Source organism: Hypanus sabinus, chromosome 16 (assembly GCF_030144855.1).
Source record: "Hypanus sabinus isolate sHypSab1 chromosome 16, sHypSab1.hap1, whole genome shotgun sequence".
Lineage (NCBI taxonomy): Eukaryota > Metazoa > Chordata > Chondrichthyes > Myliobatiformes > Dasyatidae > Hypanus > Hypanus sabinus.
In genome coordinates, this window is record NC_082721.1 from 59,093,439 (window position 1) to 59,117,921 (window position 24,483).

The 24,483-nt window shown below is 42.4% G+C and overlaps 1 protein-coding gene and 1 long non-coding RNA gene across 4 annotated transcripts; one reads left to right on the top strand and one right to left on the bottom strand.

Moving 5' to 3' along the window:
• Positions 1-2,838: 2,838 nt before the first annotated feature.
• LOC132406346 (forkhead box protein D2-like) lies at positions 2,839-9,450 on the bottom strand. 2 transcript variants are annotated; one of them, XM_059991895.1, is made up of 2 exons: positions 8,158-9,450; positions 2,839-3,267 (listed from the first exon to the last, which is right to left on the bottom strand). In XM_059991895.1, exon 1 carries the CDS (start codon positions 9,068-9,070, stop codon positions 8,177-8,179), a length of 894 nt encoding a protein of 297 aa, XP_059847878.1. In that variant the 5' UTR covers positions 9,071-9,450; the 3' UTR covers positions 2,839-3,267; positions 8,158-8,176. The 2 variants fall into 2 exon arrangements, with proteins under 2 accessions (XP_059847878.1, XP_059847877.1); XM_059991894.1 differs by having other exon boundaries at positions 2,839-3,270; positions 8,158-9,447.
• A 165-nt stretch (positions 9,451-9,615) lies between these two features.
• Positions 9,616-20,647, top strand: LOC132406348 (uncharacterized). Of its 2 annotated transcripts, none has more exons than XR_009516139.1 (3): positions 9,616-10,204; positions 12,262-12,365; positions 17,727-20,647. It is a non-coding gene; the product is annotated as an uncharacterized LOC132406348 (long non-coding RNA). The 2 variants fall into 2 exon arrangements; XR_009516140.1 differs by lacking the exon at positions 9,616-10,204 and adding an exon at positions 10,213-10,838.
• The last annotated feature ends 3,836 nt before the right edge of the window (positions 20,648-24,483 follow it).

A 24,483-nucleotide genomic window follows, 5' to 3' on the forward strand; every position in this document is an offset into this window, starting at 1 on the left:
TATGATCAGAGATTAAGGGAGCTAGGGCTTTACTCTTTGGAGAGAAGGAGGATGAGAGGAAACATGATAGAGGTGCACAAGATATTAAGAGGAATAGACAGAGTGGATAGCCAGTGCCTCTTCCCCAGGGCACCACTGCTCAGTACAAGAGGACATGGTTTTAAGGTAAGGGGAGGGTAGTTCAAGGGGATATTGGAGGAAGGTATTTCACTCAGAGAGTGGTCGCTGCATGGAATGCACTGCCTGAGTCGGTGGTGGAGGCAGATACACTAGTGAAGTTTAAGACACTACTAGACAGGTATGTTGAAGAATTTAAGGTGGGGGGGTTATATGGGAGGCAGGGTTTGAAGGTTGGCACAACATTGTGGGCTGAAGGGCCTGTACTGTGCTGTACTATTCTATGTTCTATGTTCTATAAACCACAATCTTCCCCCACTATACTGAGCGATTAATTTACAGTATATTTGCTCCGGCGTTTTTTTTTAATCTTTAATTTCCTTTCATCTACCCACACTTTAAAAATACCACGGCAGTTTTGAGTGCCAACGCTAGGTATGTTCTCTTACTTATATAAAATAACATTTTGATGAACCAAACTGTCTTCTGAATTACACTGGATAGTTGAAGTGTACAATCGGCCTTAAATTAACAATTTTTGTAAGCTTCCTGTGTCACCTTTGTGTGCAAATGTGTATGTATGAATGGGGGAGAGAGAGAGAGAGAAATGTGTGTAGATGTGTGAGTGTATCTCTGTGACTGTATGTGTGTGTGTGCATGTGTGTACATGGGTGTATGGTATGTGTGTATATGTGTGCATGGATGTGTGAGTGTGTGTCAGTGACTCTGTGTGTGTGTGTGTGTGTGTGTGTGTGTGTGTGCGTGTGTGTATGTGTATATGTATGCATGGATGTGTGAGTGTGTATCAGTGACTGTGTGTGTGTGAGTGTATGTGTATATGTGTGCGTAGATGTGTGAGTGTGTGTCAGTGACTCCGTGTGTGTGTGTGTGTGTGTGTGTGTGTGTGTGTGTGTGTGTGTGTGTGTGTGTGTATGTGTGTGTGTGAGTATATGTGTATATGTGTGTGTGGATGTGTAAGCGTGTGTCAGTTACTCTGTGTGCGTGTGTGTGTGTGTGTGTGTGTGTGTGTGTGTGTGTGTGAGTATGTGTATATGTGTGTGTGGATGTGTGAGTACGTGTCAGTGGCTCTGTGTGTGTGTGTGCATGGATGTGTGAATGTGTTTCAGTGACTCTGTGTGTGTGTCAGTGACTCTGTGTGTGTGAGTGTATGTGTATATGTGTGCATGGATGTGTGAGTGTGTGTCAGTGACTCTGTGTGTGTGTGTGAGTGTATGTGTATATGTGTGCATGGATGTGTGAGTGTGTGTCAGTGACTCCATGTGTGTGTGTCTGTGTGTGTGAGTGTATGTGTATATGTGTGTGTGAATGTGTGAGTGTGTGTCAGTGGCTCTGTGTGTGTGTGTGCATGGATGTGTGAATGTGTTTCAGTGACTCTGTGTGTGTGTGAGTGTATGTGTATATGTGTGCGTGGATGTGTGAGTGTGTGTCAGTGACTGTGTGTGTGTCTGTGAGTGTGTGAGTTTATGTGTATATGAATGTGTGAGTGTGTGTCAGTGACTGTGTGTGTGTGTCTGTGAGTGTATGTGTGTCAGTGACACTGTGAGTGTATGTGTATATGTGTGCATGGATGTGTGAGTGTGTGTCAGTGACTGTGTGAGTGTGTGTTAGTATGTGTATACGTGTGCATGGATGTGTGAGTGTGTGTCAGTGACTCTGTGTGTGTGTGTGTGTGTGTGTGAGTGTATGTGTGTCAGTGACACTGTGAGTGTATGTGTATATGTGTGCATGGATGTGTGAGTGTATGTCAGTGACTGTGTGTGTCTGTGTGTGTGAGTGTATGTGTATATGTGTGTGTGAGTGTGTGTCAGTGACTGTGTGTGTGTGACTGTATGTGTATATGTGTGCATGGATGTGTGAGTGTATGTCAGTGACTGTGTGTATATGTGTGTGTGAGTGTATGTCAGTGACTCTGTGTGTGTGTGTGTGTGTGTGTATGTGTGTGTGTATGTGTAAACGGATGGAGGTCTAGAAGTGTTCGGGGATTGGTTAGAGCCACAGTGGTTTAAATCATGTGAAGCCCGACCAATTCTGTCTCTCGCAGGACAAGACACCTTCCAGAATCTTTAGCTTCTTTGAGCTGCTATAACGAAACATTTTTTTACCTGAGTCCCCGAAACCCTTCCGGATTCCTCTCTCAGAGAGACGACAGATTCTCTCACCCAGATCAACCGAGACAGCCGAAATCTCGACGTAACCTGCTATTTCTGCCTGAAGTACCGCGAGGGTAACAGAACAGAGGAACATAGAACAAACACTACGGCACACAGCATAGATCCTTCGGCGCATAATGTTATGTCGATCTTTTAATCTAAAATTAATCTAACCCTTCACAACCCTCATTTATCTATCATCTTATTAACCGTAGGTAAAGCACGTTGCCCGTTCTAATAACGGCCCTCACGCATCTCAGAAAGCAAGATCGCTCACTAGTGCAAACTTTGAAATGGGACAGATCCCCCCGCAAAAGCTTCCTCCCTGCGGCTCTCGCCGACACAAACGCTAATACTTTTCGCTCTATCTGAACTCACACAAAACCTCATCCGGAAAGCACGCCCTAGTCCTGACCAACGATTTCGTTGATAGGGAACTGTGTTCTTAATCCGTATCGGTGCAAAATTAAACATCTGGATTTAGCTGAGACAATCCAGTTGCTGCAGAACTCAGCGCTAAAAGAAGAAACAGATCAGAGTGGAGATCGCGTTATCGTTTAACAAAATAATCTTAAATTTTACTTTGTTATGTAAGTGCTTAAAAATGTACCACATGCAGTTCGCGTGGCAGACCTTACTACATATTTGCTTTAATAAACTAGATACAATAAATACTGAACATAAGCTATTTAATATTGATACATTTTAATGGATCGAAAAAGGCGTGTAAGTATGTAAATACCGCAAAAACGAATAAAAATAATTTATACGGAACAGTACGTCTGGAACTGCTTCAACATCAACCATAATTAAACTCGGCTCCATTGTCGTTTCCGTTACAATATTTACACAGATTAATATTCAGCTGATTAATGACTCGAGATCAAATCATTTACTTTGTATCCTTGAATGGCTTCCCAAAAGAAAATCCTTTGACGGTACCAGAGAGGGCTGGGGGTTCAGCCTCGATTGTTCTCTTCTTCTGAAACACAACACAATGAACACTGTCATTGCAAACACTACTGGTTTAAAGCATACATTGTAGCATCGTATACGTGTACAATAAGACCGTCAGACGTAAGAGCAGATTTAGTCTATTAGGTCCTTCAATCCTGCTCCGCCATTCCACCATGGCTGATTTATCTTCCCTCTCAGCCCAATTCTTCTGTCTTCTCTCCGTAAAATATATATTATATAGTAAAATTTACTTTATACAATCGTTCGTGCGTTTGTTACGTGCCGTGTCGTATGATATGGGTGATCATGACCATGATTGTTCTTGGCAAAGTTTTCAACAGTAGTGGTTTGCCATTGTCGTTTTCTGGGCAGTGTCATTTCCAGACGTGTGGCCCCAGCCATTATCAATACGCTTCAGAGATTGTCTTTCTGGCGTCAGAGGTCGCATAACCAGCACTTGTGATATGCACCAGCTGCTCATCTACCAGCGGCCCCCATGGCTTCACGTGACCCTGAACGGGTTGTGGGGGACTAACCAGATGCTGAACCTTGCCCAAGTGTGACCTGCAGGCTAGCGCAGGAAAGGAGCGCCCTATACTTTCTCTGGTAGAGAGGGATCTTAGGGTTAAAGACGGTTAGCAGGTTAATTGGTAATCGTAAATTGTATTTTGATTAGGCCGGGGTTAAATAGGTGGGTTGCTGGGCGATGGGGCTCTATGGAGCGGATGCTCTGTTCCTCACAGTATCTATAAATAAACCTTATCCTTGTAATATGCATTAATATACTTAATTATGTATAAAGCATATTATAAACGATAAAGTAGTAAATTTAAATAATGTACACCTTAAAATATACTTTAATGTGTACATTACTTAATTTTACTACTTTATAAAAGTATAAAGTGGAGTTCGCAAGCTGAGTTTACTTATATGTGAAATGGTTCCTGCATTTTGTGATGTTTACCAATTTTTCTTCCCAAACCTCTTTGTTCTCTTTTTGTGCTAATACAGCTTGTAGTTAAGAAGAGGAAGATTTAAGATTCAATATTGTTTGATGCCATTTCCAGTACACACGTGTAAAGGTGAACAAATTGATTGTTACTCCGGATCCGATGCAGCTCGCGAAAAAAACACAGAAGATAAAACACAATAGTGAAAAAGTAACCCTAAAATACATTAGATAGCTTGTATACATAGATTGATTGTATGTCTATGAAGTGACGCTAGGCACAGAAGTCTGTATATGAAATGACTGAGAGGAAATGATCAAATTTCGTGCGTGTGGAGGTATGGGTTAGTGGGTCGAGGTGTTGATAACCCTTGCCGCTAGGAAGAAGTGACTGTTTTTGAGTTTGTTTACAGGTGCATATTTAAAGGAGATCTGCGGGACAACAAATCTTAAACACAAGAGATTCTGCAGACGCTTGAAATCCAGAGTAACACACACACACACTTGTAGAGGAGCTCAGCCGGTCGGACAGTACCAGTCAAGATGAAGTGTCTCGGCCCGGAAAAATGCTACCTGTTCTACTGAGTACCTTTAGCATTTTGTTTGTGTGTGTGGGGGGGGGGGGCGCAAGTATTTCTTTACATACAGTAAGTGGTGGTTGCTTAGAATGCGCTGTCAGGAGTGGCGATGGAGGCCAATATGACAGAGGCGTTTAAGAATTCTAAGAAAGGCGCCTGAATGTGCAGAGAATGAAGAGATACGGACACTGTGGGGTGTTCTTCCGCTACACTGTTCTATTCCAATACAGTAAAGTACGTGCGAAATTACGTACAATCTAACACGGTACGTGTGAATAAACCAACGCTTTTCGCATCCCTTGACCTTCACTGTGATTTCATCCACGAATTTTGCAAGGATGTTGATACCTAAAGTGTAGATAAGCGGACGATTGGTAAATGCGGTCAAGTCATTGCTCGTGGTGAACTCGGGTGCGGAGTGTATGTTTGAATTCCTCTGTCTCGTCTCAGAAGGAACGCCGATCCCATCTCAAGGGTGCTAACAGGTTATTTTAACGAAACGTTTCTCTGTGGGAGCATACTGGCCCGCGTACTGACCGGCTGAGAACTTCCACAAACTTTAGCTCACGAAGGACCCTAGTATAAGGGTTCTTCTGCTACTGGGCAGGGATGGCCGGGTTGGGTGAGGAGTTGTTTACCACCCAGAGGGCCACATGAGTGGCGGCAGTGTTATTACTGCGTAGAAATATATTAGAGCAGTTCTGAAAACATTGACAATGAATGTAAAGAATGAAAGAGCAGTGCACGGTTAATTTTCGTAATTTTATTTTGAAAACAATTTATTTTGATTTAAAATAGTTATTTCTCTATAATTCTTATTGCTGTTAGCCACCCAACAGTACCGCCGAGGTGTTGCAGAGGGGATTCGATTGGGCTGAGAGGGAATCAATCATAGACTAAAGGGAAACTACAAAATGCATTAGTTATGCTCCGTAGCTCCACAAAAGGCAAGGGTACTGAGCCTCACGTGATAAACTGGGGTGGAATTGTCCATGAGAGGTTCTGACAGGGTCGTTCAACAATAGTGGGTCGGCCCATTCAACGCAGGAATAAGGCGAATATATTTATTTCCCTACGAAATATGGCAAATTTCTGTTCGGAACTCCTCCTCAACAGGTGGCGAGTCTTTGAACACTTTTAAGGCAGAAACAGATCGGTACTTGATGGGGAAAAGTAGAGGTGAAAAGTTACTGGGGATAGAGAGGTCCCCACACAGATTACAATCGGATCAGCCACTATTTTTTTCCAAACAGTGAAGCCGGTTTGAGGGCCGGATTGCTTCCTCATGCTCCTAGTTCGTACAAGACCATAAGGCATTAAAGCAGAATTAGATCATTCTGGCAATCGATGTCTGTACATTTGTGCCAGCCGCAAATCGCTCAGGCCTCCTGCTCCATCGGAATTTAACAGATAATGCTGGCAGAGTTCCCCAAGGATATATCCTAGATTAAAGACACTGGAACACAAAATTACAACTGCAGGTGCTACTCCAACGTTGCTACTCTTTTCTCACGGATGCTGCCTGACCTGCTGAGTTCTTCCAGCCTTGTGTACGTATTCAAAGATACTGGGTTTTATTGGTTCTACTGACGATTCAATGTTCATAATTCCTTCTTTAGTTCTAACCGTTAGAACTTAGGTTGTTAATGAGTTGACACAAATCCCGAGATCACCGTTTTCCTCCGGCCTCGTCCCATCCAGACCACTCCTAACCGACTGCACCTCATTCACAGTTGTTACCTTCCCCGACTTAATTAAATCAGGGTGATTAAGCGTTACATTAGCAGTTAACAAGACACACACACGCGCGCGCGAACTCTCCTTCATAAACTTGAAACTGCGCTTCCGAAACGAACTCCTTTGGTAATTCGATTTAAAATAGGCAGTTTCCTGTCTCCCAACATCAGATTGTTACATTTATCACTGGAAGCTGGTTCCCTGTGAATTGAATATGCTGTCTAGATAACTCACTTGCAAGAAAACAATCCACAGCGACAGAAATGAAATAAAATTCCGTTCTTGTCACCCGGGAGAGTTAGATTTTACTGCAATTCCAGAGTCTGGCTCTCAGCATTGTCAAATACTTACCCGAAGATAGAACACAGAAAACTACAGCGCAGTACAGGCCCCTCGGCCCACAATCTGAACCTACTCTAAGATCAATCCAACCCTTCCCTTCAACATGGCCCTCCATTATCCACGTGCCTGTCTAAGAATTTAGTAAATGGTCCTGTTTCTGCCTCTATCAACACCCTAGGTGTTCCACGCACCTACCGCTCTCTATCCAGGTAAAGAACTTCCCTCTGACATACCGCTATCATTTTCTCCAATCACCTTAAAATGTATCTTTCTATTTATGTATTTATTTTATTTATTACTTGTAAACGTTTTATTTTATTTTGTTCGGGTTTGGGATCGTTGTTGGTGTGGGACACAAGAACCATTTGTTTAGTTGGTTCTGTAAAAAAATGAAGTCTCCCCCCCCCCCCCACCACCCCGCCTGCGGTTGGGTGTCCGACATGGTTTACAACCAACCGTATCGTATATGTACGGTATATTGGTATACGACCAATCGTATTGGTGATTATAACAGTTGGGAATTTAGTTGTTGGTAATAAAATGCCAGCGACGTCTTTTTGAAAACCCTCCAAAATAAATGAATAAAGTTTATGATGGATTAACACATACAAAGCACTGGAGGAACGCAACAGGTTATGTAGCCATTCCGGGCCGAGACACTTCGTGAGGGCTAGAACGAAAGGGGGAAGAAGCCGGAAAACAGAAGATACCTCCTTCCTTCCGAACCCTAATAAAGAGTCTCACTCCGAAACGCCGTCTGCTCATCCCACGATGCCTGATCTGCTGAGTTCCTTCAGCATTTTGTTTGTGTTTTCTCGGGATTTCCAATAACTGCAGAATCTCTTGTGCTTGGGGTTTACTGTATTATGGAGGCTTGAATTAAATTGCGGATTCTCCAAGAAAACGACGGGGCATCTTAAAGGGTTTTGCTTCGTGTCCTTAAAAAGCACGAATCAAATCATCCAATTTCAGAACACCTGAAATATCCAGACCGTTTGGAACATGACGTCTATCCCACCTTCCAGTATCAGGAAAGGAATTCTCTCTAGCAAGAAGTCTCAGATGAACGTTCTTTTGGCTTTGGATTCCAGTCAGGAGATCCATAAAAAAAGATCATAATGCATTGGAGCAGCATTAGACTATTCGGCCCATCAAATCTGCCTCGCCATCTGATTTAATATCCCCGCTTAACCCCATTCTCTTGTCTGCCCGCTATTTTAATTATGTTGTTTACATTGAGTGCAAAGTCACAAACAAGAATGCTCAGACGGCTGGTGTTGCTGCTGAGCAGAGTGAAGTATCTTACCTGAACGGTCAAGGCTCCTTCAATAATGACCGTGGCTGAGATGGATTATCGTGTTTGCAAAGTTCGCTTCCTGCTGCATGCGGTCATAACTTATGTTTAACAAGCTGTGCGAAGGGCAGAAGAGAGCGGAGAGCACAGGCAAGACGGGAGCCTGCCCCGTCCTTGGATAGAGAGGAGGAGAAGCGGGACTCATGGTGCTATCTATTGAAAAGGTGGAGAACGGAGAGGAAGCTTCCACCTTGACAGTCGGACGAGCTGGCGAGGCAGGGCTCAGGGGTAGCGGTAGGGGTTTCCTGGTCAGCTCACTCCCTTGGATAAGGGTGGAGAGCGAGGGGAAGATGCCGGCAGGATTAGGGATGGAGTAATGGTGATGAAAGGCCAGTGTGGGGTTCGGAATCTGGAGGCCATAACCGTAAGGTCCGTAACCGAGTCCGGGGAAGCGTCCACTGTGCTCCCTCAGTATCCCGTTCTGTTGTTGCCTCTTAAATCTCTTCCTCCTCCTCAGGAAGCTCCCGTTGTCAAACATGTCGGCCGAGTTGGGGTCCAGGGTCCAGTAATTGCCCTTGCCCGGGTTGCCCGGCTCTCGGGGCATCTTGACGAAGCAGTCGTTAAGGGAGAGGTTGTGCCGGATGGAGTTCTGCCAAGCCGGGAATTTATCTCTGTAATAGGGAAACCTGCTGCTGATAAAGTCGCAGATCTCGCTGAGGGTCAGTCGCTTCTTGGGGCTCTGTAGGATTGCCATTGTGATGAGAGCGATGTAGGAGTAGGGGGGTTTCACCAGCGTCTTCACCTCCTGCACGCCCGCGGTCCGACCTCTCTCCCCTGCACACTCCTGACTCTCGTCGCCCACAACGTCCACGTCTGTCTCTTGCAAACCGAACGACCTCTCAGTCATTTCCGACTCCAGAGTCATTGTAAGTTGGTTAGTCTGCAAGTCTCCGAGTCCGTCGCTACATGGAATAATACTCCAAACAAGGAGAAAGACAACTTTCTAAGAAGGCACATCCAGAGAGGGAGAGACCCACGCACACATCCACCCAAGGCGAGAGCTCATCAGTAAAAACACCGTAATTCTTCTTGTTGTTTGTCTTCCTTCTTCGCGGTAAGAGGCCCACGAGCAGTGAGAACAGCCCGCTTCCCACTTTAAATGCCCCGGCCCCCTCCACCAACTTCGGTGACTGACGTCAGCCAGGAATGCGGAGAGTCGACAGCCACTGAGCTCCAGACTCGGGAACGTATCACACTCCGCTTCGCCACTTCCCCGGCAGGTCGGCTCATCGCCCCGACATCCCGTTACTGACTGAAGTAGCTCGCCGCAGCAACAAGCTGGCATTCATAAAAGCTCAAAGTAAATTTATTAATTGAGTACATATATATCACTATCCTGAGCTTTATTTCTTGCGGGCATTCACAGTAGGTACAAAAGCACACAAAAGTGGGTAAACAATGTGCAAAAGAATTATACACATACAAAAAATAATAAAACAGAATAATAATAATAATAATAATAATAATTAATAATGCTGCGAACATAGGTTGTACAGTCATTGTAAATGACTCCATAGGTTAGAATCAGTTCAGTGTAGAGTTGAGTGAAGTTGATTCAGGAGCCTAATGGTTGGAGGGTAATAACTGTTTCTGAACTTGGTGCTGTGGGACCCAAGGTTACTGTAGTTCCTTCCCGACGGCAGCAGCGAAAAGTCTCGAATTTAGTCTACCCTGACCTCCTTTTCACTGTTAATTATAATTACTCATTTAACTCTTATTGAACGATGGTTTGTTTTCTTTTCCTCGAGTATACAGCGTAGATTGTCCAAAGTTAAATATAAACATCTGCATACTTTTTTGTTCCAATTGAGCGATAGTCTACAACGACAGCTCGGTTTTCTTTTCACAATCACCAAACACCCGAGGCTTCAACCGTACCAAACTCGGTTCAAGTCAACTTGAATTAATTTCTAAAGTGATTTCGAAGCCTCTCTTTAAAAGTCCGCAATTAAAACACATCCAGCGGTTAAGTGAGATCGCGTCCAGGCAAGAAAAACAGGTAAAAGATATTAAAAACAAGTAACGCTTAATCTAGCCATCCAGCTGGTATGTCGATGTATCCATGAACCCTGAACACTAACTACCTTGATATTCTCCTTTATGGACGATTTATTTATATTTGTAAGCTACAGTAATTTGCTTTGCCTGCTGCCGCAAAACAGATTTCATGTCAACTAAACAATTATCATTGTTCTGATCATCCCAACGATATTTTTTTAATATTTGGAACTTGCTTGACACAATCACACTTTGATTCTGATAACTACTCGAGACAGAGTATGGACAGGGAAACGCAACGCAGTGATTTACACTTGTGGAGAAATTACTTTTGGCCCCTGGGGTATCGAACAGCAATGTAAAGAACTAGAGTAAACCTACTGGGTACGTGTTCGAAGGAATAGCATGCTTTCGGAGGTTGTTATAAAACATTGGCTTGAATCATGGTCCCGCCGACAGATGTGGGCGTTTTCTGCCTTCACACTGCCACTGCAGATACGGGTTTAGTTTCATGGGATCGGGGTTCCCAAAATAGGAGTTCCAGGCCTGGAAGCGGCTAGGTGAATTTAATGAAATTACCACTTTCCTTCTACGACGGCTTCAAAACAAAGCGGAGACTACCGAAGAACAGGCAGGTAATGACATCGGCCATATCTTTGGTAATGAGGGAGGATTTATGCACTGCTGCTGTGTTCGAAATGATTGCATGACCAACGTTGTTGTACTGAACGCCCTTTGGTGTTTTAGTTGCACTATTTATTCCAATTTTTGTAACTTAGTGATTTTTTATTCTTGCACAGTCCTGCTGCCGCTAAGCAACATATTTCAAGACGTACTGCATGTCAGTGATAACTCACCTGATTTTGATTCTGATCGATTCCACCTGTTAAACACCAGGGTTGTTTTGTGACCGACTCATTAAGTTCGGCTGCGTTACCGGCTTTGAGTTCACTCTGTTATATTTATTTAACTTCTTCATTTACCTATCAGACAAGGATTTACACGTCTGTGTATAAATACACATTCAGCGACTTTGTATTGACGTTCGCGGTCCCGTCCAATATTGCTGGTTACACACATGTCGCTTAACTTTAGTCTGAATTGTTAGTTACAGATTATTAATTGTAGGGCCTATTTCTAAATATTGAGTACCGACAAACACATCAGAGTAAGTAACCAAATACAACAAAAAACGCTCAGGTAACGAAATGCCCAGTTACGCAGACTGCTCGCGAGTCTGAGATATAACACTATCTCCAAAACAAAGAGAATGGAATCAGTCAACTATCTAAATAACTTGAGTTAACTATCAAGGAAGTAAAACAATTCGATTGTTTAATATATTTATCTGCATCATTTTTCCTACATGTCCGATGAACTGGTCATGTTCCAGGTTGGAACTAGCAAGGCATTATTCCTGACTGTCCGTTTCTGTGCTTACGCTACTCAAAAAGCCGACCCATTCGTCTCCATCCGATCCAGGCAGAGTAAACTGATTTCTTCAAATGTCTCCAGCTCCTCTGCAAAGCATCTTACAATTCGCTACAAATACCCCCTGAAGTAAAGAGATCCACATTGCCACTAATATGAGAGGGCATAATTTTAGGGTAGTTGGAGGAAAGTATGGGGGGGGGGGGATGACGAAGGTAGGTTTTTTAAGCAGTGTGGTGGGTGCGTGGAAAGCCTTGCCAAGGACGGTGGTAGAGGCAGATATGTTAGGTGCATTTAAGAAAATCTTACATAGGCACGTAGATGGTTGAAAACTTGAGGGCTATGTGGCAGGGAAGAGTTAGATTGATTTTAAAGTAGGTTAAATGGGCGGCAATACCATGTGTAATGTTCTATGTTCAACTTATGGTGCCTCCTTTAGGTTACTCCATAATATGCTGTTTACATGTCTACACTGTTCAACGTTGTCGCAGTCAGCCGAGTGTCTTGTTTCGTCTTGTCCGTGTTACTCATCCTGCTACACCTTCCTTACTTCATCCCTCTCCATCTCCTGTAAATTGATTTATTATTGTCGCATATATGACTTTGTTTCGCTTGCCGTCCACACAGATCTTCTCGTTACAGCAGTGCATTGAGTTGTTACAAGGGGGAACAATAACCGACTACAGAATAAAGTGTTGCAGAGAAAGTCAACGCAGACAGTAGGGTGAAAGGTAAATGACGAGGGCGACACTGCATCAGAGCAGTTAGTACCGACAGACTGTGATCCCGCTGCTGTCTATAAGGAATTTGTACGTTTCCCTCGTGGATTTTGAATGCTCCGGTTCCCCCCCACCCCACCCCACCCCAAAGACGGTAAAGTTTGTGGGCATGCCATGTTAACGCCAGAAGCGCGGTGACAGTTGCAGGCTGCCTCCAGTTCCATCCCCGCCCCGCCCGTGCTGTGCTGTTCGTTGATGCAAACGACACATTTCATTGTATGCTTCCGTGTACATGTGACAAATAAAACCAATCTTTATCTTTAGAGGTCAAATATCTTGTATATGTTCCACAATTAAATAATCATTTGGTATTTTATTTGTGTGAAAACTGATGCACAACATTCTCGTCAAAATTGGGAAGCACCGCCACTCACACAGCAGTTTGCTGCGTGGGTTCTAGAATATTCTCTGGTAAAGGGGGAGAGTAATGAAGCTGAAGAATTGTAGAACATTGCACTAGTAAACAGAGCATTTAGTCTATTTTACCTGCACCAGTAAAGACAGGAAACTGATTAAAGATCTACAAGATACCAAGACCCTGATTGTCAACAAAACAGACAGTCCTATAAAAAAGTTCCAATATGGATAATGTATTGGAATTATCTTTTGAAAAACAAAAAAATTACCATCTATATTTAATTCAAAATCATGTAATTAAAACTAAGGAACAGCTGCACACCATAGAAGAACAGTCACTACATTGTCCATGCTTTTCAGAAACTATCTTAAACTCATCTCAGGGCCTATGATAACTGTACTGACTGTACTGTCATCCATTTTAATACATGCAGCTTCTGGCTAAACCACTCCGTGCTGCAAAATATACTATATCCAATAACCTTATCCAGATGTGGAGGTCGAAGCTCATGAGCATTATCCAGTGTTGCATATATCTTATCATATGCTACCTTGAAATTCATTTTCTTGCAATCATATACAGGAAAAGAAAGAAATATAATTGTATTTATGAAAAAATAACTATACATAAGATTGGCAAATACACACTGTGCAAATAAAAAATAAATAATGCTGAGAAAACTGGAAAAATGGGCATCAAAAGTTACAGGGAAAAGGCAGGAAAATGAGGTTGAGAGGGACAATAAATCAGCCATCTTGGAATGGTCTAATTCTGCTCCTATGTCTAATGGCTAATTGTTGCAAAGGATTTCCCATCCCTTTTTTTTTTACCAATTTTGCCCTTCTCATGTTGTTGAATCCAATCCTTATAAAATTAATGTCCCACGGAGCTGTACTAATGTAAGATGACTATTTTATTTACTGTGACTCAAAAGATTATGTGGATGTTGGAAATCTTGAGCAACACACACAAGATGCTGAAGGATCTCCAAATGAAGGGTCTCAGCCTGAAATGTTGGCTCTTCCATTCTGCACACTGCTGTGGAGGCCGAGACATCAGGTATATTTAGAGCAGAGGTTGAAAGGTTCTTGATTAGTAAGGGCATCATAGACTTAAGGGGAGAAGACCAGGGAATGGGAATTAAGATAAATCAGCCATGATTGAATGTAGCACATTCTTGATGGGCTGAATGGCCTAATTCTGCTCCTATGACTTATGGTCGTCTTGTGGTCCAATGTTATAACTCAATGTTATAGTAAGGTAAATTGATGGGAGTTAAATAAACTATTGAAAATCAGGAAATTAAAGAATACATTTCCTAAATTTTCCTCTTTGGTTAGGTTGTATTTTTCTCTCTCTCTCTGTCCATCACCCTGCCTGTTCTCCATCCCTCTGGTGCTCCCCCCTCCCCGTTTCTTTCTCCCGAGGCCTCCCATCCCATGATCCTTTCCCTTCTCCAGCTTTGTATCACTTTCGCTAATCACCTTTACAGCTCTTAGCTTCATCCCATCCCCTCTGGTCTTCTCCTATCATTTCGCATTTCCTCCTCCCCCCACTACTTTCAAATCTCTTAGTACCTCTCCTTTCAGTTAGTCCTGACAAAGGGTCTCGGCCCGAAACGTCGACAGTACTTCTTCCTATAGATTCTGTGTTCCACCAGCATTTTGTGGGTGTTGTTGGAGTATTATTGAGGTACACCCCCTCTACCTTTTAAAGGTCCATTACTCATGGAAAACTATGTAATCTGTTGGGGAGACACAGCATTCCACACACTGGGTGCAGTATTGCATCATGAGTTATGGAGATATTTGCTCAATGTGTAAGGAAAAGTTACTCAGTGGATTCTGTTGCACCACTGTTATAATAGGGTTCAATGGAGAATACAAAGTAATTTCCACAGAGTTGGATTTGGTATATTCAGAATTCTAAAGTTGGCATGTTCCTGTTGACCTCAACTAATTTTTATCATAGAAAATGCATCATAGACTACCTGGATGCACCATGACTTTATATGGCAACTGCTCTGCAAACAACTGTAGGGAGTTGTAGACACATCTCAGTACACAGAAACTAACCTGGTAGCATGGACTCTGTCTATACTTCTTTCTGCCTTGGTAGAGCAGTCAGTATGATTAAATACTCCACCCACCCAAGATATTCTCTCTTCTCCCCTCTTTGATTGGGCAGAAGATCAAAAGCCTGAAAGCATGTACCACCAAGTTCAAGGGCAGCTTCTAACCCACTGTTATAAGACCATTAATAGGATCCCTGGTACAATGAGATGGACTCTTGACTTCATAATCTACCTTGCTATGATCTTGTGCCTTATTCTCTGCCTGCACTGAATGTTCTCTGTAACTATATCACTTTATTCTGCATTCTGTAATTTTTTAACCTTGTACCACCTCAATGCACTGTTGCTGCAAATTGATCCAAAGGAGCAATATTCAAGACAAGTTTTTCACTGTATCAAATTCAAAGTAAATTTATTATCAAAATATACATTCTGACCTTAGATATTACTTAGAGCTTAATCATTACTCTGAAATTGATTTTCTTCTAAAGTTATAATAAGGACAATTTATGTATCATAATCTGTTGTTTAAACCTCCAGGGTGGAATAATAAGATTCTGAAAATGAATGTACTGTATGTTCAATCTTATTTTCTTCATGACCACTTTTCATTAATATCTCTGCTCTATTTAATTTTAGTTCCCTTACACCACTGCTAACTTGTTTGCTATCTTATTGTTAAAGATTTAAAGTATTTTTAACACTCATTTAATACAGATAATAATACTTTAAAGAAACAGGGGGAAAGAATGAGGTAATAACAGGTTGAATGTCTACAATATAATTCACACAGCAGCACTAGGTTGCAGATCATATTTCATGTTTTAGCGTGTTATTCAGGAGGGTGAAAGTTTCTGACTTGCTTCCATTTAGTGAGAGTTCAGTTTAAGTTCATATTCAGCATTCACTTGGTACAATCACAATATCCCAGTTAATTTCTGAAGTAGACAAGAGACGATCAAGGAAAGGCTAAAACAGAAAAGTAAAAATTAGTTTCCATGTTTAGTTATACAATATCCTGTGGAACTGGTTTTAAGATTGATAATTCATTAGTCTTCTTACCCCCTTCTTTTCCTTTACAAACTCAAGCAGTTAGCCATTTCTCTTAATAATGTATTTGGCTGGATTTGCTTTCCCCATGCCTCTTTGAAGCACCTTGGGACATTTTTCTGCAGTGAAGTTGCCATAAAAATTCAAATTGTGTTTCCACAGCATTTCTTCCAAAGATGGTGTCATGCTGTTTATTCAATTTATTTAGGGATTATAACCACAGTTTATATTGATAAGAAGCCAAAACCACTCCACATCCACACAAAATATGTAAGTGCAATAAAATATAGAGTGATACTGTGTACGTATGGAGAAACATTCAATGTCACTTCAACTGCTTATTTAGAGGAAAAAAATGATGGATATTGAGGCTTAATTTTGTTTGCAATATTTTATATTCTAATATCTTTTAATATCACTTGACATTGAATAATGCTGAGCTATAAGTGATTGATAATAATTCACTACCATCGACCTAATTTGCAAGCAATGATATATATCAAATTTGAATGTCAAACATTATATACTATTGTAATTTTCAAGGATCAAGGATCAACATTTCTCATCATAAAAAATTTACATAGATAAGAATTTGCTGTGGTGTGTTGGCATGACATGCGGCGAAAAAACATTTAACAATTATAAAGAATAAAGAATCATACAAAAATAAAGGTAAATTTTAATGTATGGATATACATTAAATTGTACATAAATACATAAATCCCTGCAAGTATTTATTATGTACATAGCATTAAAAAAGTGGTTTAAAGTGTTTTACAGTGCAGTGATGGGGATAATAGAGAGGGGTGCAGGGACTAACTAGAATCAGATTGACTGCCAGTGTGAAAGAACTTTTAAAACGGTGTGGTTTTTGTTTTAATAGCCCTGTTGTGCTTTCCAGCAGGGAGCTTTTGGAAAAAGCAGTTGGCAGGGTGGGTAGTTTGCTGGGTTAGGGTTGCTCAATGAGCAATGTGTGCACACAATGTGTACAACTTGGTAGATAGGGTGCCTTGCTAGCTGCAAGACAGTGATTGAAATTCAGCAGCAGTTCTCTTACTTGCTCTAGGTCCTGATCTTAATCTCTACTGAAATGGCACAAAGAGGAATCTGAGCTGAGTGTATTCAGCATTAGTGTACCATGGAGCTCATAAACTTCCCTTCTAAGTACCTGGTGTGTACAGGGATGTGAGACTGATGCTCTGGGGTTCTTGCTGTATTTATGGGGGCACACTAGGAAAGTGTTCAAATAGTCACCTTGTGGAAGTGCTGGCCAACTGTTGCATTGTGAGAAGTTTGAAGATGCCAGAAATTGCCACCATGGAAGTTACAGAGGCAGGAAAATTGTTTTAACAACCAGAACAATAGGGAGTAAATATGGGAGCTCTGCTGTCTTATGATCTCTCACCAATGTCTCAGCAAACAAGCCCACACAACTCCAGCAGCCCTGGCTCAATCCCAACCTTGAAGTAGGTGCCATCCTGACTAATCAAGAACCTTTCAACCTTTGATTTAAATATACTCAATGACTTGGCCTCCACACCCTTCTGTGGCAATGAATTCAACAGATTCACTGACCTTGGGCTAAAGATATTCCTCCTCATCTCTGTTCTGAGACTGTGCCCTCTTGTCCTTGGCTCCCCTACTATAGGAAACACCCTTTCCACATTCACTCTATTGTAATGTCTACTAAGTTGTATTTAGTGGAGTTATGGACATTACAGAATAAGTTAACAATGCTGAAGTTAAGGCATTTGAAATGCTGGAGGTATAAAACGGTTTTATTCCCCTGCAACTGTTTACATGATGGTAAATGATCCATTTTCCTTCCCAGATGCCAAATAAATTGGAGATCAAACTGAAAATAATATCACTTGGTAGCACACACCCAGTAATCACAAAACAAAACAAAGATGAACACCAGATGGAAGACCTCCAGTAGCACTGAAGGAATTGAAAGAAGACTAGGAGGAGTTGTGAATGAAGTGCTTCACAGCTCATTACATGTGGGACCAGCAACCAGCGACTGGAAAAACAACTAATCCTGTTCCAGAAGGTCAAAAGCATGATCTTAGAAATTCCAGGACTGTTAGCTTAACCTCTGCAGCAGGAAAAACATTGGAGTCCATTTTAAAGAAAACAATTTGTACTTACCAGCAGTAAAAACAACAAATGCAAACTATTACAGCTTTATCAAAAACAATTCATACTTATAATCTTCATATTCAAGTCATCTCTATTTCATTGTAGAGGATATAATAGTGTTATAAATGTACCACAGCTCTGAGGGGCCGAAGGGTGTGGGGTAGCCCCCTCCTTTGTGAGAATCACAGGATCGCTATTGATTTGGGTCAGGAGACCCAGGAAATGAGAGAGAGACATGCGGAATGTCTTGAACCCCCCCCCCCGCCCCCCGGCGAATAAAAGCTACGGGAAATGGCCATTGTCTCTTGGAGACGGACGTGTATTACAATACTGTGCTACGTAGAAGCCCTCAGGCAAAGTGGGCTGGTTGAGGGAGGGATTGCATCACCCCAACCTGATTGACATCTGAGACCCTGTGAGTCAGGATAAAAGAGGGGTCTGTGGGAACAGCCCCTCAGACGCACCAGAAGAAACGCTAGTGATCCCGTAATAGTGGAAGCCAATGGGAGGAGGCCACATGCGTTCGGTTCCATTTGCCCCAGAACCGGTGGCTTTTACCACAGAAGAACGGTTTTTAGCTAACAACGGGGAAACCAACTCCCAACGACTCTCGAAGGGTTGACATCATAAAAGGACTGGGCAAGTTTTAACCCATCTTTCTCTCAAACCAAAATGCTGCAGCTTGAATGAACTAACAGTGACTTCTATATTTCCATTGGACAATACATTATCCCCTAGACAACGATAGAGCTATTTCTTATTGATTATTATTATACCCGCACCTTTAGATTTAGTATTGACGATGTATATTATCTGTATGTTTGCATTGATATTATTTTGTGTATTTTTATCAATAAATACTGTTAAAATAGTACCATCAGACTTCAACCGACCTCTCTATCTTTGCTGGTAAGTGACCCAGTTACGGGGTTCGTAACAATAGAAACACATACCAGATTGAAAGAATGGTACCTGATTTTGTAGAATGACTTCCTACAATGTCAAAGTTTAAAGTAAATTTATTATCAAAGTATCCATATGTCTTCTTTGAGGATCGACACCTTGGCTTGTGAGTTTGTGAGATCCCAAGAGCGATGCGCTCTGGAGCTTAGGTTCTAGTGGGGTCACCTATGGCATAGGTCAAAGAGGAGGATCCATACAAAGAGCAATCCAACCAAGATCTCCAGTGGAGCTGGTGGAAGATGATGATATATCACATCAGCAGTGAAGGCAGAGGAATGCTGCAGCAGTTAAGTGTCCCCAGTTGACCTGCATTCCATGCCATTGTGTGGTAGATGCCCATGCATCAGCATCCCCATGTTAAACAAAGTCTTGTACAGGTGTTCTCCATTAAGGAAAAAACCCCTTGGGAGAACTTCATACTCGACTCAAGTGATCCTACTACTACCACCCTGAGATTCAATTTTCCCGCTGGTATTTACAAGAAAATAGAGAAACACAACAAAAGTTATGAAAAGCTTTAAAGGACAAAGGAGAAATGAAACCCTTAAGGATGAAATAGTTGCTATAAAATAATTTATCTGAACCAAAGGGAACTTCTTACCAATTAGTTTCCACCAATGAGTCTCACTTCATTGCTGCCAATCACCTAATGTCAATCATTTGGTAAAAACGAATCAATCGCTCCCAATCAATTACCAAAAAAAAATTCAACATAAAAAGCTTTATTTTGTATGGATGCTTTAGAGAGGTTATGGGGAGATTTACCAGGATGTTGCCTGGATTAGAGAGCATGTCTTCTGAGTGTAACACGCTGTAAGGTTTCACTGCTAATGTCATGGCCTCTCTTTAATATTTCACTGCTAATATAATGGTTTCTCTGTAGCAGCATTGTTTGGGTTGTGATTAGAGATAATGGGGGCTTTGGAATGTGTGCCATCCAATGAGAGGCACGTTGTTTCTTTCTTGTGGGTCTGAGAGAAGGGATTTGTGGTCTTTTGTCGGCAAGAGATGAAGAGAGAAGACGCAAATGGAGAGAGTTGGTAGACTGTCGGCAGAATGGACTTGCAGCAAGGGTATGAGGGTTGGCAATGCTCAGAGGAGGTCAATGGGGAAGGAATGGACAGAAACACAAGCTCCAAAGTTGCAGATTAGACAGTTTCATGAGGATAGGGTGAGTGAGCTAGGAATTTTCTCTTTGCAGGAAGATGAGAGGTGACTTGACAGAGATATATAAAATTATAAGATTGAATGGATACCTGGAGGCCCTTCCCCAGGATTGAAATGGGTAATACAAAGAGGAATAATTTTAAGTTGATTGGAGTAATGTATAGGGGAGATGTTAGAGATAAGTTTTTTACACATTCATGTGGGTGCATTGAGATCCCTGCCAGGTGTGCTGATAGAGGTAGATATATTAGGGATATTTAAGAAATTCTTAGATAGGCACATAGAAAGATAGAAAATGGAGGGATACTGTGTTTGGGAGAGATGGGATAAATAGATCTCAGAGCAGGTTAAAGGGTCGGCACAATATTATAGGCCAAGGGGCCGTATTGGGTCCCGTTCTATGTTCTAAAAACATAAAGTGCTGGATCAAGCTCAGTAGGTCAGGAGGCATCTGAGAGAGAAAATAATGTTTTCAGTCACAAATAAAATGCTGGGATATCTCAGTAGGTCAGGCAGCACCTATGGAGGGAAATGGACAGTCAGTGTTCTGGATGAGAACCTTCTATCTCTGCTGAAACATAGAGGTGAAACAGCTAGTATAAACAGATGAGGGGAAGGAATAGAATGAGAGTTCCCTGACATCCTCTTTATCTTTCAGACCAGGTGAAGAGTCTCAACCCAAACTGTCAACTGCCCACTTGTCTCTACAGATGCTGCCTCACCTGCAGAGTTCCTCCAGCATCCTGTTTGTGCTCTGGATTCCAGCATCCACTGTCTGCTACATAGAAAACCCCTTCGGCCCACATTGCTGTGCCGAACATGTACTTACTTTAGAAATTACCTATGGTTACCATAACCTTCTATTTTTCTAAGCACCATGTACCCATCCAGGAGACTCTTAAAAGTCCCTATCGTATCCACCTCCACCGCTGTCGCCAGCAGCCCATTCCATGTACTCACCACTCTCTGCATAAAAAAACTTCCCCCTGACATCTCCTCTCTACCTACTTCCAAGCACCTTAAAACTATGCCCTCTCGTTCTAGCCATTTCAGCCCTGGGAAAAAGCCTCTGACTATCCACATGATCAATGCCTCTCATTATCTTGTAAACCTCTTTCAAGTCACCTCTCATCCTCTGTCGCTCCAAGGAGAAAAGGCCGGGTTCACTCAACCTAATCTCATATGGCATACTCCCCAATCCAGGCAACATCCTTCTAAATCTCCTCGGCACCATTTCTATGGTTTCCACGTCCTTCCTATAGTGATGCGACCAGAATTGAGCACAGTACTCTAAGTGGCATCTGACCAGGGTCCTATAGAGCTGCAACATTACCTCTCGATTCTTAAAATCCATCCCACGATTGATGAAGGCCAATGCACCGTATGCCTTCTTAACCACAGAGACAACCTGCGTGGAAGCTTTGAGTGTCCTATGGACTTGGATCCCAGATCCCTCTGATCCTCCACACTGCCAAGAGTCTTACCATTAATACTATATTCTGCCATCATATTTTACCTACCAAAATTAACCACCTCACACTTAACTGAATTGAACTCCATCTGCCACTTCTCAGGCCAGTTTTGCATTGTATCAACATCCCACTGTAAACTCTGACAGCCTTCCGCACAATCCACAACACCATCCACCTTTGTGTCATCAGCAAATTTACTAACTCATCCCTTCACTTTCTCATCCAGGTCATTTATAAAAATCACAAAGAGTAGGGGTCCCAGAACAGATCCCTGGTCACTGGCCTCCATGCAGAATCTGACCTGTCTACAACCACTGCTTTGCCTTCAGTGGCCAAGCCAGTTCTGCATCCACAAAGCAATGTCACCTTGGATCCCATGCCTCCTTACTTTCTCAAAAAGCCTTGCATGGGGTACCCTATCAAATGCCTTGCTAAAATCCATATACACATCTACGGCTTTATCTTCATCAATGTGCTTAGTCACATCCTCAAAAAATTCAATCAGGCTTGTAAGGTACGACCTGCCTTTCACAAAGCCATGCTGACTATTCCTAATCATATTATGCCTCTCTAAATGTTCATAAATCCTGCCTCTCAGGATCTTCTCCATCAGCTTACCAACCACTGAAGTAAGACTCACTGGCCTATAATTTCCTGGGCAATCCCTATTCCCTTTCTTAAATAAGGGAACAACATCTGCAACCCTCCAATCCTCCAGAACCTCTCCCTTCCTCATTAATGCAAAGATCATTGCCAGAGGCTCAGTAATTTCCTACCTTGCTTCCTACAGTAGCCTGGGATACATCCTGTCTGGTCCCGGTGACTTAACCAACTTGATGCTTTCCAAAAGGTCCAGAACATCCTCTTTCTTAATATCTACATTCTCAAGCTTTTCAGTCCACTGCAAATCATCCCTACAATCACCAAGATCCTTTTCCATAGTGAATACTGAAGCAAAGTATACATTAAGTACCTCTGCCATTTCCTCCAGTTCCATTGTCACACTTGATTGGTCCTATTCTCTTACGTCTTATCCTCTTGCTCTTCACATACTTGTAGAATGCCTTGGGGTTTTCCTTAATCCTGTCCACCAAGGCCTTCTCATGGCTCCTTCTGGCTGTCCTAATTTCATTCTTAAGCTCCTTCCTGCTAGCCTTATAATTCTCTAGATTCCTATCATTACCTAGTTTTTTAAATGTTTCGTAAGCTCTTTTTTTATTCTTGACTAGATTTACAACAGCCTTTGTACACCATGGATCTTGTACCCTACCATCCTTTTCATGTCTCATTGGAACATACCTACTCAGACTCCCACACAAATATCCCCTGAACATTTGCCATATTTCTTCTGTACGTTTCCCTGAGTACATCTGTTTCCAATTTATGCTTCCAAGTTCCTGCCTGGTAGCCTCATAGTTCCCCTTACTCCAATTAAATGTTTCCCTAACTTGTCTGTTCCTATCCCTCTCCAATGCTATAATAAAGGAGATAGAATTGTGATCACTAACTCCAAAATGCTCTCCTACTGAGAGATCTGACACCTGACCAGGTTCATTTCCCAATACCAGATCGAGTACAGCCTCTCCTCTTGTAGGTTTATCTACATATTGTTATAAGAAACCTTCCTGAACACACCTAACAAACTCCACCCCATCTAAACCCCTTTCTCTAGGGAGATGCCAATCAATATTTGGGAAATTAAAATCTCCCACCATGACAACCATGTTATTATTACACCTTTCCAGAATCTGTCTTCCTATCTGCTCCTCGATGTCCCTGCTACTTTTGGGAGGTCTATAAAAAACACGCAGTAGAGTTATTTACCCCTTCCTGTTCCTAACCTCCACCCACAGAGACTCTGTAGACAACCCCTTCATGACTTCTTCCTTTTCTGCAGCCGTGATACTATCTCTGATCGACAGTGCCACACCCCCACCCCTTTGGCTCCCTCACTGTCCTTTCTGAAATATCTAAAGCCTGGCACTTGAAATAGCCATTCCTGCCCCTGCACCATCCAAGTCTCTGTAATGGCCAGAACATCATGGCCCCAAGTACTGACCCATGCTCTAAGCTCATTCAGTTTGTTCATGATGCTTCTTGCATCAAAATAGACACATCTCAAACCATTGGTCTGACTGCATCCCTTCCCTATCACCTACCTACCATCTCTCCCGCAGTCTCCAAGTTTTCTCTATTTGTGAGCCAGCTGTTGCTTCCTCTGTCTCTTCAGTTTGGTTCCCACCCCCTAGCTGTTCTAGTTTAAACTCTCCCCAGTAGCCTTAGCAAACCTCCCTGACAGGATATTGGTCCCCCTGGGATTCAAGTGCAACCCGTCCTTTTTGCACGGGTCACATCTGCCGAAAAGAGCTCCCAGTGATCTAGAAATCTGAATCCCTGCCCCTTGCTCAAATCCCTTAGCCACGCATTTATCCTCCACCTCACTCTATTCCTATACTCACTGTTGCGTGGCACAGGCAGTAATCCCGAGGTTACTACCTTTGAAATCCTGCTTCTCAACTTCCTTCCAAACTCCCTGTAGTCGTTTTCAGGACCTGCTCTTCTTTTCTACCTCTGTTGTTGTTACAAATATGTACCACGACCTCTGGCTGTTCACTTTCCATCTTCAGGATATGTGGATGCGATCAGAAACATCCCAGACCCTGGCACCTGGGAGGCAAACTACCATCCATGTTTTTTACCTGCATCTACAGAAATCGCCTGTCTGACCCCTAACTATAAAATCCCCTATTAGCGCTGTCTTCTTCCTTTCTCTACCCTTCTGAGCCACAGGGCCAGGATCTGTGCCAGAGGTGCAGCCACTATTGCTTCCCCTGGGTAGGATGG

Bases quoted from the DNA above. Each gene is read 5' to 3' on its own strand.
- LOC132406346 (XM_059991895.1), bottom strand. From the start codon at position 9,070: ATGACTCTGGAGTCGGAAATGACTGAGAGGTCGTTCGGTTTGCAAGAG.